The sequence below is a fragment of the Caenorhabditis briggsae genome (genome assembly GCF_000004555.2).
Source record: "Caenorhabditis briggsae complete genome, chrII, whole genome shotgun sequence".
In the NCBI taxonomy this organism is placed as follows: domain Eukaryota; kingdom Metazoa; phylum Nematoda; class Chromadorea; order Rhabditida; family Rhabditidae; genus Caenorhabditis; species Caenorhabditis briggsae.
Genome location: NC_013486.2, coordinates 10,769,869 through 10,780,816, shown reverse-complemented (window position 1 = coordinate 10,780,816; position 10,948 = coordinate 10,769,869). Strand labels below are relative to the sequence as shown.

Genomic DNA, 10,948 nt, shown 5'->3' with positions numbered 1-10,948 from the left:
ATTTTTGACAAATTTTGTTTTTCACTGTTTTAATACTAAGTTTTTAGTAGACGTTGATTTTTAGAAAACCAAAAATTTGAATTTTCGAAGTTAAAATTCCCAGTTTCACGCTCATGTAAAAGTTTAGTTCTTCCCAGTTTCCATGTTGACTTGCTACTACAAAGTTCGGAAGTTTGCCGTTCTATAATAATTTCAAACATATCGAAATTCGCGTCCCATCATCGCTAATTTTGCCCTCATTTTTATTGTGATATTGCACACTGCTTATTGACTCGCATCGAGTTTCAATTATTACCGTTCTCTACACTTGTTTTCCTATTTCTGTGTTTTCCTCCTCTACGACCTCCCTATGGGTCCTTTTCTTGCATGATGTTTCACCCGTTTAACTCATAAATATGATACGTTTTATCAACCAATTCAATGTTTTACTTCTCTTGCAAGAATAAAGTCATTAACAGATGACATAATTTTGAACGGTTTATTAAAAAACTTTAAAAAAACTATTGTCAACAATTGCAAGAAATACAACAGATGCAGTAAAAACAAAAACTTGATTAGAAGTACATATAACGATGACATAAAAAGCAGTGCAAAATAAATCGTGCAGAATGAAGCACATATTACATTACGTCGTCGATAATCATAAGATCGTCGTCTGAAAGAAGAATATCCGAGAGATCATCGTTGATACCATCATCATCATCATCATCATCATCCAAATCATCTCTATAGAGTGGCTGAAACATATCAGTATCATCGAAGGCGGTTTCTGAAAAATAAAATTAAAATTTTCAACATTCGATTTCACTTTACCTTGCTGATTTGATGTTCGTGTTGGAGAACCCTTTTGAAGCGAAGCTGTTGGTTTCGTTTCATATTTCACTTTTTTCTCTACTTCTGGAACAGTCTCGTATGATGATTCGCGAGATATTTCGTGTATTATAGTGTGGAGTTGTCCTTCCTGCTAAAAATGAGATGATGGTAGGATAGAGTTATAAGAGATATTACGTTTTCGCGGAAGACTACTTTCCGATTTGACTTCAACTTGACATCCTTAGTTGATTTAATTATAGGCTTCGGAATTGGTGAATTGGAGCTTTCGATACACTCATCTGTTCCAGCTGGAGAACCATTTTGGGTAATATCTAGCGTAACTAGTTTTCCGGATGAACGAAGAGTTCTCCGGTACTCCCGGACTTCGGGCTCCTTCTTCACTTTTGCCTCTATTGAATTCAAGCCAACTCTTTCCTCTTTTGTAGTAAGAAGTGTATCTTCGAAATATTCGGCTTCACTTAATTGACCAGACGAAATATGAGAGGAGATATCAGTATTCGATTTATCAGATGTCTGTAAAAAATCAAATTCAAAAGACGAATACAACTGAAATATTACATTATTCTGACTCCTGAGTTTCCTTTTCGTCACCCTCTGTTCAGGGGAACTAGGCTCTTCAGCCACCTTAGATTCATGCACTGGACTGTTTTTGATTTTCCTCTTCATACGATGAACTGGCTCCGACGGAATATATTCTTCAACTTTTTCAATGTTTTTGATGTCCTTGACATCTTCTTCCAATGTCTTTTGATTGAAATCAAAACTATCAGTTGAAATTTGAAGTGCTGAAAATTATTGATATTACTGCAACGAAAGATATAGAGAGAACAGACGAGCAGTTGTGCGGTGTCTTCTGAAACGAGTGAGTTTGAGCTCGGCTGAATAGGCTTGTTCCTTAGTTGAAGAACGAAGCATTCCGCGGGAAGCAAACTGTTCAGATGAGTGATCAGTACTTATTATCTGAATTGTTAAATACAGTTTGCAGATACCTTTTTAAAGGTGGGGGGACATGAATAAATAATGTTCTCGAAATTTCGTTTAAATATGCCTCTCGAGGAGTTGAACGTGTGGGACGAGGATTGAGGGTGCGGCGCCGCTACCGACTGAGCTACAAGGGCAAAGAGAAAGCGGTCGCCCGATTGCATACATAAAGGCGAGGACGACAGCTGTACGCGGAGTGACATTAAGCGTTGTACACCGTCACGGTAGAATGCATACTCTGGCCCCAAAAATCCCCCGTAAAATCTCCTGTCCCCCCACCTTTAAGAACATACTTCATCCACTCCACAGTAATTATTCGACATTTCACCAAAACGTTGCTCCATAGACTCTCTCACGTTCTCGCCAATATCAGTCACCTGACCGCCGGTGAACCCGATGCGCTTCTTCAGATTTATGTACTTGGAATGAACTAATCCTAGTTTTTGGAATGTGTCCGACTCAATCAGTGCTTTGATGTTGCTCATTGGATCATTTAAATTTGTCAGAACTTTCACTCTAGCTACTTTATCGTCCGTGTTGAATCTCTTGAAGTGTGCTGGATCGTGCTGTAGGATGTTTCTAAGAAAATGAATAGCTAATTGAAACTCACGATGGTAATAAAAGCAACATGTCTGATCGCCTTGTCTTCCAACAATTTCAAACAAATCATATAAGCATCGAGAATTCGTTCTCTGAGAAGAAGTTCTGCAAGTCTTCTGAAATTGCGCGACGTATCCGGGTCCATTCGAACTTTGACGACGTGGCATTCTGGTTGGACATAGAAGAATGTGTACAATGAATAAAGACCGAATAGACGCTCCTTCAAACTCCGCGGTACATCTGAACAGACAAACTCTTCCATGTATGGTAGGCAATGTACCAGCAAACATTCGTTGAACTAAAAAACATATTCTGAAAATTTTTATAAAAATATCCGAATAACCTCTATGATTTCGGCACTATTATCTCTGCCATTGAGAAGATAAATCATTCCTTGATGCTCAAATAGTTTCTTATAGTCGGAGAACCTTTAAAAAAACAACTGTTTCACAGATTCTCGTATATTTCTAACCTCATCGACTCCACTTGTAAGTACGCCTTCAGAAAAGAATCAAGATCTTCGCGAAGACCAGCGTACACTGGGGTTAGAGATGAAGCTCCTCCCTTCGGCATGATTTCGGGTTCAAAGCGATTCTAAATGCAAGAAATTAAAAAAAAATAGGAAAAACAAAAAAAACAAAAAAGAAAACACATCTACAGTAGAACTTTCGTTGTGAAACCACTGCGCGGGATCGTATGTTCCTTTAAACTGAAAGGCGCTAAAATTTATTTTATTTCTGGGAATTCTCACGAGATGTAGTTTTTGCAATCACACTTTCGGCTCATGCTGTTTCTTTTCGAGTTAATCTGAAAATATTCATTATTTCAGATGCGCTGGCAAACAGTGCGACTCATCTCAATTTATGCAGCCCTTTCGGCAATCACTAACTTTCCATCTGGTTTCACTAACTCTTCAGTCAACACTGCTGTCGGAAAGCTACATAAGTAAGATATACTCTTCAAAGATGATAATTCATTATTATCTAGATTCATAGCCACTTCACTTCGAAAAGAAGGCTTCCCAGATGATGAAGGCACTATCGCTCTGTTTCAAGTGAGTTTCGCTTTTTTCTGAAAGTCAAATGAATATTTTTTCAGTCGGCGACTTTGAATTGCTGGTTTGTTGCTCAAATATTCGGTGCTATGATGACACCGATGATTTCTGACAAGTACGGAAGAAAAATTGGTTATATCGTTTGTGTGACAACGACAATATTCGCTACATTCGTTCAATACTTTTCCATGTGTTTCTACTTGCCATGGGGACTGATTCTCGGTAGATCACTGACTGCACTTGTTTCACCACTCGGTGACGCTTGTCTTCTACTATATGTTCAAGAGACATCGCCTATTGAAATTCGTGGAATGTCATCGTTTCTATGCGAAATTGGCTACGGTACAATGTGCGTGCTTGGAATGGTTCTTGGAATGAAGTCAGTACTTGGCGAGTCACTCTCTCGACTTCTTTTACTATCACTGATTCCATTGTTCGCATCGTTATGCTTTGTGATTCGAATTCCGGAAACACCAAAATTTTTGGTGATCATGAGGTATTCCAGTTAACTTTCAGAGTTCGAAGCATCATTTCTTTTAGAAACAATCGGGAGAAAGCACTTGAATCACTAGAGTATTTCCAAGGAAAGTCTCCGGAAAATAAATTCTTAATCGAAGATTATAATGTGGAAAGAATGACGGAGAAAGCGTCCGACTCAACGTTTGTCGATTTGATCTCAAAATGGCATCTTCGTCAAGCTATGCGATTGGCATTGGCAACCTTGTCGCTCACTTTGTCATTCTATCCCATCCTTCAATCTTCAACTTATATTTTGTTGGAGTCTGGGATTCCAGAGTAGGTTTTCTTTGCACTAACTATAAAAACGGTTTCTATTTCCAGCGAGGTGTCGCAGATTTGCTCCACACTAGCTCAAGTCGTTCTCACCCTTTCATCAGTTTTCGGAGCATCAATAATTGACAGATTCTCAAGAAGAAAACTTCTCATTCTTTTCGGAATACTTTCAAACGTTCTGCTCGTTTGCTTTGCTTTCTTCTCTCATCTCTCTTCTACAGTTGTTTCCCCATATTCATGGACGAAGTATGCATGCTTAGCATCTCTCCTCACATACTGCATTTCATTTGGAATGGTTCTCGGCCCATTATCATGGTTTGTGGCTCCTGAACTTGTCAGTCAACGTCATCGATGCACCATTTTCTCCGCTTGCTTTGCTATTCACAACCTGCTAATTGCACTCACTGATTTTGCAACAATCCCGCTGTTCCGTGTAAGTTTTCTTGTCATTTCTTGCTTCGCTTCATGTGGCATCTCATTTCAGATCTTTGGAAGTATGTGTTTTGTATTCCTGTTCGTTGTTCCCTCAATGCTTTGTCTCTGCTATATCTACCTGTACATGCCTGAAACTCTCGGAAAGTCAACACTGGAGATCATTCATGAGATGCTTGAGCGTGGAAAGAACGGCGCTGAGAACTTCAAATTGGATACACCCACTCTCAAAGTTCGCCCGCGAATGTTCTCATCGACTACAGATATTTGTGTTTATTAGATTCGTATTGCATGTTTTCCCCTTTTTCTTCTTTTCAGTTTAGTTTTGAATTTTGTTTCATGTTGGAACTTGTTCATAGTCTTTGCTTGATCAACCACTATCTCATTTGTTTTCTGATTGCTTCGATCTCTGTGAATATTTATTTATTTATTGCACCCTGAAAATACTCTAACCTACTTTGCTAATATAAAATATGAAATCATAAATGGTACTGATATTGTTGTTCGTTAAGATTTGAGATGCGATAGAATTAAAAATATGGTGTTTTTTGTGACGGATGCGGAGACAGTAGTTGGCAAATACTCATTTGCTCGAAGATCATGTTCTAGAATTGTCCCAAGTGCTAGAATTTTTCCATTTGTAGAGTCTCAGTTGCTAAAATTTTGACTCGTTTGCTTGAAATTGGAGAACTCTTTGAAATCAAAATTTGAAAAAAAACCTGAAAAATTAGATATTGAAGATTGAAATCACTGTTTTTACGAAAAGTTATGGGATTTGTGTATAAACTTGAATCTACCAGGCTTTCGGAGACCGTACAAATCGGCAAGAATTGAAATCCGCAAGAAACGAAAGCGCAAGAAACAAATCGGCAAGAACGATAAACCGTGCACAGTTTTGCTGAAATCGCGTGCGCAGGCTGCAAATGGGCGGGGTTTTGTCTAAATCTCTTACTGTCTATTCAATAAAACGTGGGCGCGCCGCAGGTTGCAAAGTGACACGCCCCTTTATGAAACGCGTGAGAAGAGGGAAAAATATTATATGCAAATTTATAGGTTTTTTTAAAATAATAACTTACACTGAATGCTTCTATTATCAAGTTTCCGGGTGTTATCCAGGTATCGGCCGGACTGCTGGATGCGTCTCGCAGCTCCTCTTCCATTGTTTCACGATCATATTCATGCGCGAGCAAAGGATCTGTTGTAGTCGACGACACCATGATCCCGATCAGAGATCGGTCTTCTGAGTAACACGGGCCGCCAGAATCTCCGTCGATGGAAGCACTTGCCAGCATTTGCCCTCTATAGTCCATGACGGAGCAGATCCGGCCGGAGCGATGTGTTACTTGTCGTCCTCCTTGATTTTTGTAGCTCAGACCGAAGCCGAGAAACCACTCGAAGTTCCTCGGGGAACGACTTGAGAAAGGATAGTCGTCGAAGATATCGCGGCCGACAGTGGAGTACAGAATCACGAAGTCGTGATGACAATCGACAACGATCACCTACAAAATATTGAATCAATTATAAAAAAAACATTCTTTTGAGAAACCTTCATTGTATGTCGAATGGATGGATTGTCGCACTGCCGAATTTCAACAATGCCACGCACATTCTCTTCCGAATTCTTTTCTTCATCGTAAACGCGAAGCTATTTATTGGATCTGTGGGCATATGTTACTGCCGCACGGGGTGAGATGGGTGATACGCATCCGCCGTTTATCTCATTCTGACTCGTTTCCTTAGAAGGCTCTTCTGGATCGTGAAAAGCCTTCTGTGCTCGTGGTATGAAGTAGAGTCGATTTCGGAGCTCCATTGCCAATCGCTCTAAAAATCAGCAATAAATTGTTAGACTGTTTGAAATCAGATACCATCGAAGATACGCGGAGATTCTGATCGTTCCTGATGGTGCTCGTCCAAGCTGCCTAAAATGAATATTGTAAGTAAAAATCCCAATTGTTGTATAAAAAAATAGAAATTAAAATAATATGTATATTTTGCCGTTCTAGCGCACCTTTTCGCCCATCCTCGATTTTCTCATTTTTAAGCCATTTCAAGGCTTATTTTCATTGATTTCTAACCTTTGGTCATCAAAAATGTGTCATTTTCAACAATTTTCAAAAATGGTAAAATGGTCGAAAAGTTCGGTACTCTAGAATGTGGTCGAAATGGATGGTCGAAATGGTCGAAAAGGTGCGCTAGAACGGTGAATAAAAATAATGCTAAATAAATGAAATTTTCAAAAAATTTGAAATCACTAACAAATCTAGATCTCTTAGAACTTGTAAAATTATTAAAGATAAAAAACTTCAGAGGTGTATTTATGAGAGATACTTTGCCGAGTGAAGGAATTAAAGAAAAAGAAGTAGGCATTGTCAATCTGGATTCTTCTAGTGGTAAAGGTACTCATTGGGTATGTTACTCCAAGAATAATAAGAAGATTTATTACTTTGATTCCTTCGGACTTGATCCTCCTTTACAACTTCAAGAATATCTCAAGAGTAGAAATAAAAAAGATAAAATAGAGCTTTCAACATTCAAAGTTCAAGATTTTGGAACACATCATTGTGGTTATTATTGTTTATTACTTTTAAAATTATTAGAAAAATATGATTTTCAAAGAAGTGTTTTATCTCAATTTTTATAACCATATGCCAGAGTCTCAAAAGAATCTGGAATAATAACTCTTTTGAATTGCAGCATTTTCGCTTGAGTCATTTCATTATCAAATACAACTTTTTCCTGTTCTTGGGTGTATAATTGCTGTTTGATACTTCGAATACAGCATTGTTTCTTTCTAACAATACTCTTATTGAAAAGACTTTCTCGGAAATCTTCAACTCTTAACTTCTTGACAACATTTTTCTTTATTCCTTTACTCTTTTTAACCTCATCTCCAGGTTTTGGAACTTTTGGAAGTTTAGGATTCTCTATTTCATCTTGAATTCTTTTATTGTAATAATCTACAAACTCTTGACGTCTTTCCTCAGCAATTTTATATGCATATTGTTTGGGTTTCAAGGCTAAAAGTTCTTGCATTATTAATCCATTTAATTCATCTTTGAATTTGCCAACAACTTTTTCATTTTCTTCATTATACAATTCATTATACTTTAGGATATTCACTGAAATCGAAATATTTTTTTAATGAAGAATCTTCTGATAGGTCTTCATAAAAGTCAGATGTAAAAATTTCATAAATAAGGGAATCAGTATCCTGATAGCATAATTTAATGTTATCTCCATATTTTTTCTTCATAGCATTGTAATGAAAATCGTACATCAGCCACTTACTTAACTCCAGGATAGCAAAGCCAACATAAATAGGCTTATCTAGAACTATTTTAGTTTGAGCCATTTCAACAAAACTCAATTCTTTGTTTATTATTATATTCCTATTAAAGTTAGGTTTCTTAGCTAACTTAGTTATTCTATCTTTCTTTGAAATGTAATGCATTTCACCAGACATCGACATTTTCATCGACATGAAAAGTTCGGTACTCTAGAATGTGGTCGAAATGGATAGTCGAAATGGTCGAAATATTGCGCTAAGCCATCAAATCACAAACATAGGACTAAATTAGGAATAATTTTAAAGGCGAAGTTCTAATACAATTCCAAAACCTTATCTAATTCACTTCAATTTAACAGCAAAGTATACAGAATTGTAAATTGTATTTTGAACATAGAATTGGTAAATTATTTATTTTTAAAAAGTTGTTAGAGCCTTTTCAAGGCGTTTAAAATACCGATCGAATGTCGCGTGATTAACGTTCTGGTTGTTTTTCAGGACAGGAACGTTATTCATTGCTTCTCTTGCTCTGTATATATTTTTCTGAAGATTCCACTTTGCAAAAAAAGTATTCAAATAAGCGATATCAAAGGAAGAGTTCAGAATACACGGATCGGCGTCGATCATGCCAAGGTTGATCTGAAATAACAAAAAATATATAAACAATTGCACAAAAATATAAAAAAAAATTACCCCAAAGTCAATAATTCTCAATTCACGAGAACAATGTTCGTCTTCCTTCTTTTCGAGTTCAGTGATTTGTTGCTCCACCACTCCATGATTACCCTTGTTCCTGAGCAGATCGCTCAAACAAAGTAAGGAAGACAAGATTTTCATCTGATTTCCCATTTCCATATCGATTTAGACTGGTCCGACCACTAAAAAATGAATTGAATTTGATTCATGTATAACAATCTAATTATCACCTTCGGAAGAAGTACTCGCTATTATTTCAGAAACTGAGACTCCCGAAGCGGTTCGAAATCCATCAACTAAATTATCAGGTATAAAATTAAAAATCAAACTGATGCCCACCTAATTTAGTTGCCATGAAGACCAGATCAGATTTGGTAATATCTGGTATCACATGATGTATTCCACCGGTCCCACACCAATTAATTTGAGGAGGAAGTAAACATAAATTTCCATCAGGTCGATTTTTGGGCAGTTTGGGAAATCGGACTCCTCGTCAGGTCCCGGAACACTTCCAAGAGTTTTCGCATAGTAAGAGGGCTCATGATCGATGAACACAAAAACTCCGAGCTAAAAATGTATAAAAATAAAAGATAATAAGCAATAATTACATACATGAACTCCAGCAAACTCTTCGGATTTATCCTTCAGTTTCACCGTTTTTTCCGGATAAGCTGCTTCAAAATATGTCGAAACGGATCGGTGAAGGTACTTCTTGGTGTTGTGAATCAGAAAATTCAAACTCTTGCCGATGCTCATTTCTTCGATTGCCAAACCTTCACGCGCCAGTCTTCACTTCGATCATTTTTTAGGTCACACTTCTTAGAAAAAGACTCACCGGTCTTTCTTTCCTTTCTCTCATCGCGCCAATCCACCGACGAACCATTCGAACTCCTTGACGACGATCTCCTTGAGTGCACCTGAATTTTCTCTTTATTTCTTGACTGTATTTCTTTCTTCTTGCCTTCTGCGCTTTCCCATCGGCTTTTCCACTTCTCCGACGTCTTCCTTTCCTTCTGCAGTGCCCTTCCCAGCTCCTCAATCGTTTCTTCTGCCTTCTCGGCGGCTCTCCACGCTTCTTCAAGCTTCTCGACCAACACCTCCTTTTCTCTTCTTGTTCGATCCAGATTTTCCTCGAATTCTGCTTGCTCTCTCGTCCATTTTTCCTGCAACAATTTCAACTGGTTATGAAACACTTTTGATTCAGTATTTCTCGCGCTCGCTGTCAAATCATCCGGCAAGACCGCATCCCGCAAGTCTTCCAATTTTTCCAGCCCGTTTTCTCGCATTATGCGCATCACAACGCGCTCCCACTTTCCACTGCCCAGCTCGCTGTAGCGCTTTGTCAATTCGCTGACAAACTCTTTCATTGGCTTCACGATCACATCTTTCTGTCTCTCTGAACATTTGCTGTGCACGCCCAACTGCTCACGCACACTCTCCACGACTGTCTCACTGGTTCCGATGAAATCAGCGTAACCTTTGACAAGCTTCTTTCGTTCTCTCAGCGTTACCTGATTCTGCATCGCTTCTGTCCAGCTTTCCATCGTCGCCGTCCTCACTGCACTCTTCTCGGAATCCACCGACTTGTCCTTGTTGCTTCTTGACTTGCTCCCGATCGTCGTCATCTCCAAGCCTGAAAACAAATCTTTCCTTCAAAAGAATATCGGGCTTTTGTTGAATCTCCTACGGATATCGCGTCTTTTCGACAGGCCTTCACCTGATCGAACTCTTCGCTAGGCCTTCACCTGCACGAATGTCCTCTTCGCAAATTTTACAAGAATTTCCTGCCGGTTCCTTCAAACTCGGAGAAATTCTTGCGAAATTCACTAATTTTCACAACAATCCTCTCACTGGATCCTTCAAACTCTGGAGAGAATTGATGCAAAACACAACGAAAAAAAAGGTAAAGGAACGGATAAACGGATAACAAAACGGTTCGGCCCCCAAATTGCCCGCGGTATGTCCGGGGTATCAGGTTCCTGTGATAAAATAGAAGAAAATCAACAAGAAATGTAACAAAATCGGTTTATTATGAACAAGTTAGAAAGAAACAACAAATAAAACCTTAGAATTTAAGAAAACTCACTTGAAATCCTTAAAAGAGTCCCTAGCACAACCGGGGGTACGACGAATTCGAACGTTTTCAAAATCGAACAGACCTAAAGTCGAACTGATTCAAATCAGAACAGTGTCTTTCTCGAACAAGTATCGAAACAGAACAAGGACAAAATCGAACTGTTCTAATTCGAACTGTGCACTGTCGAACTGTCCCA

General features: G+C 38.4%; 5 protein-coding genes across 5 annotated transcripts in view; 2 read left to right on the top strand and 3 right to left on the bottom strand.

Moving 5' to 3' along the window:
- The window catches only part of CBG02271, a gene marked incomplete at both ends in the record, with an annotated part of 6,914 nt that extends 6,864 nt beyond the window's left edge, over positions 1-50 (top strand). Inside the window, one exon of the mRNA XM_045242648.1 lies at positions 48-50. Coding sequence (XP_045092356.1) covers positions 48-50 — 3 coding nt within the window. The remainder of the gene's footprint in view (positions 1-47) is intronic.
- A 570-nt stretch (positions 51-620) lies between these two features.
- On the bottom strand, positions 621-2,988 carry CBG02273 (the record flags this gene model as incomplete). The annotated part of the gene is made up of 9 exons (XM_045242647.1): positions 621-769; positions 814-964; positions 1,009-1,347; positions 1,393-1,619; positions 1,668-1,794; positions 2,109-2,381; positions 2,426-2,713; positions 2,759-2,843; positions 2,888-2,988. The coding sequence occupies 9 exons, from the start codon at positions 2,986-2,988 to the stop codon at positions 621-623; spliced, it is 1,740 nt and encodes a 579-aa protein (XP_045092355.1).
- Positions 2,989-3,244: 256 nt separating this feature from the next.
- On the top strand, positions 3,245-4,973 carry CBG02274 (the record flags this gene model as incomplete). The annotated part of the gene is made up of 6 exons (XM_002630565.1): positions 3,245-3,360; positions 3,403-3,469; positions 3,514-3,965; positions 4,010-4,264; positions 4,310-4,694; positions 4,746-4,973. The coding sequence occupies 6 exons, from the start codon at positions 3,245-3,247 to the stop codon at positions 4,971-4,973; spliced, it is 1,503 nt and encodes a 500-aa protein (XP_002630611.1).
- Positions 4,974-5,459: 486 nt separating this feature from the next.
- CBG25657 lies at positions 5,460-7,060 on the bottom strand (the record flags this gene model as incomplete). The annotated part of the gene is given in 6 exon segments (XM_045242646.1): positions 5,460-5,486; positions 5,506-5,610; positions 5,770-6,192; positions 6,369-6,514; positions 6,559-6,612; positions 6,769-7,060. The coding sequence occupies 6 exon segments, from the start codon at positions 7,058-7,060 to the stop codon at positions 5,460-5,462; spliced, it is 1,047 nt and encodes a 348-aa protein (XP_045098192.1).
- Positions 7,061-8,396: 1,336 nt separating this feature from the next.
- Positions 8,397-9,431, bottom strand: CBG25656 (the record flags this gene model as incomplete). The annotated part of the gene is made up of 3 exons (XM_045242645.1): positions 8,397-8,618; positions 9,081-9,242; positions 9,288-9,431. 3 exons carry the CDS (start codon positions 9,429-9,431, stop codon positions 8,397-8,399), a joined length of 528 nt encoding a protein of 175 aa, XP_045098191.1.
- Positions 9,432-10,948: the final 1,517 nt, after the last annotated feature.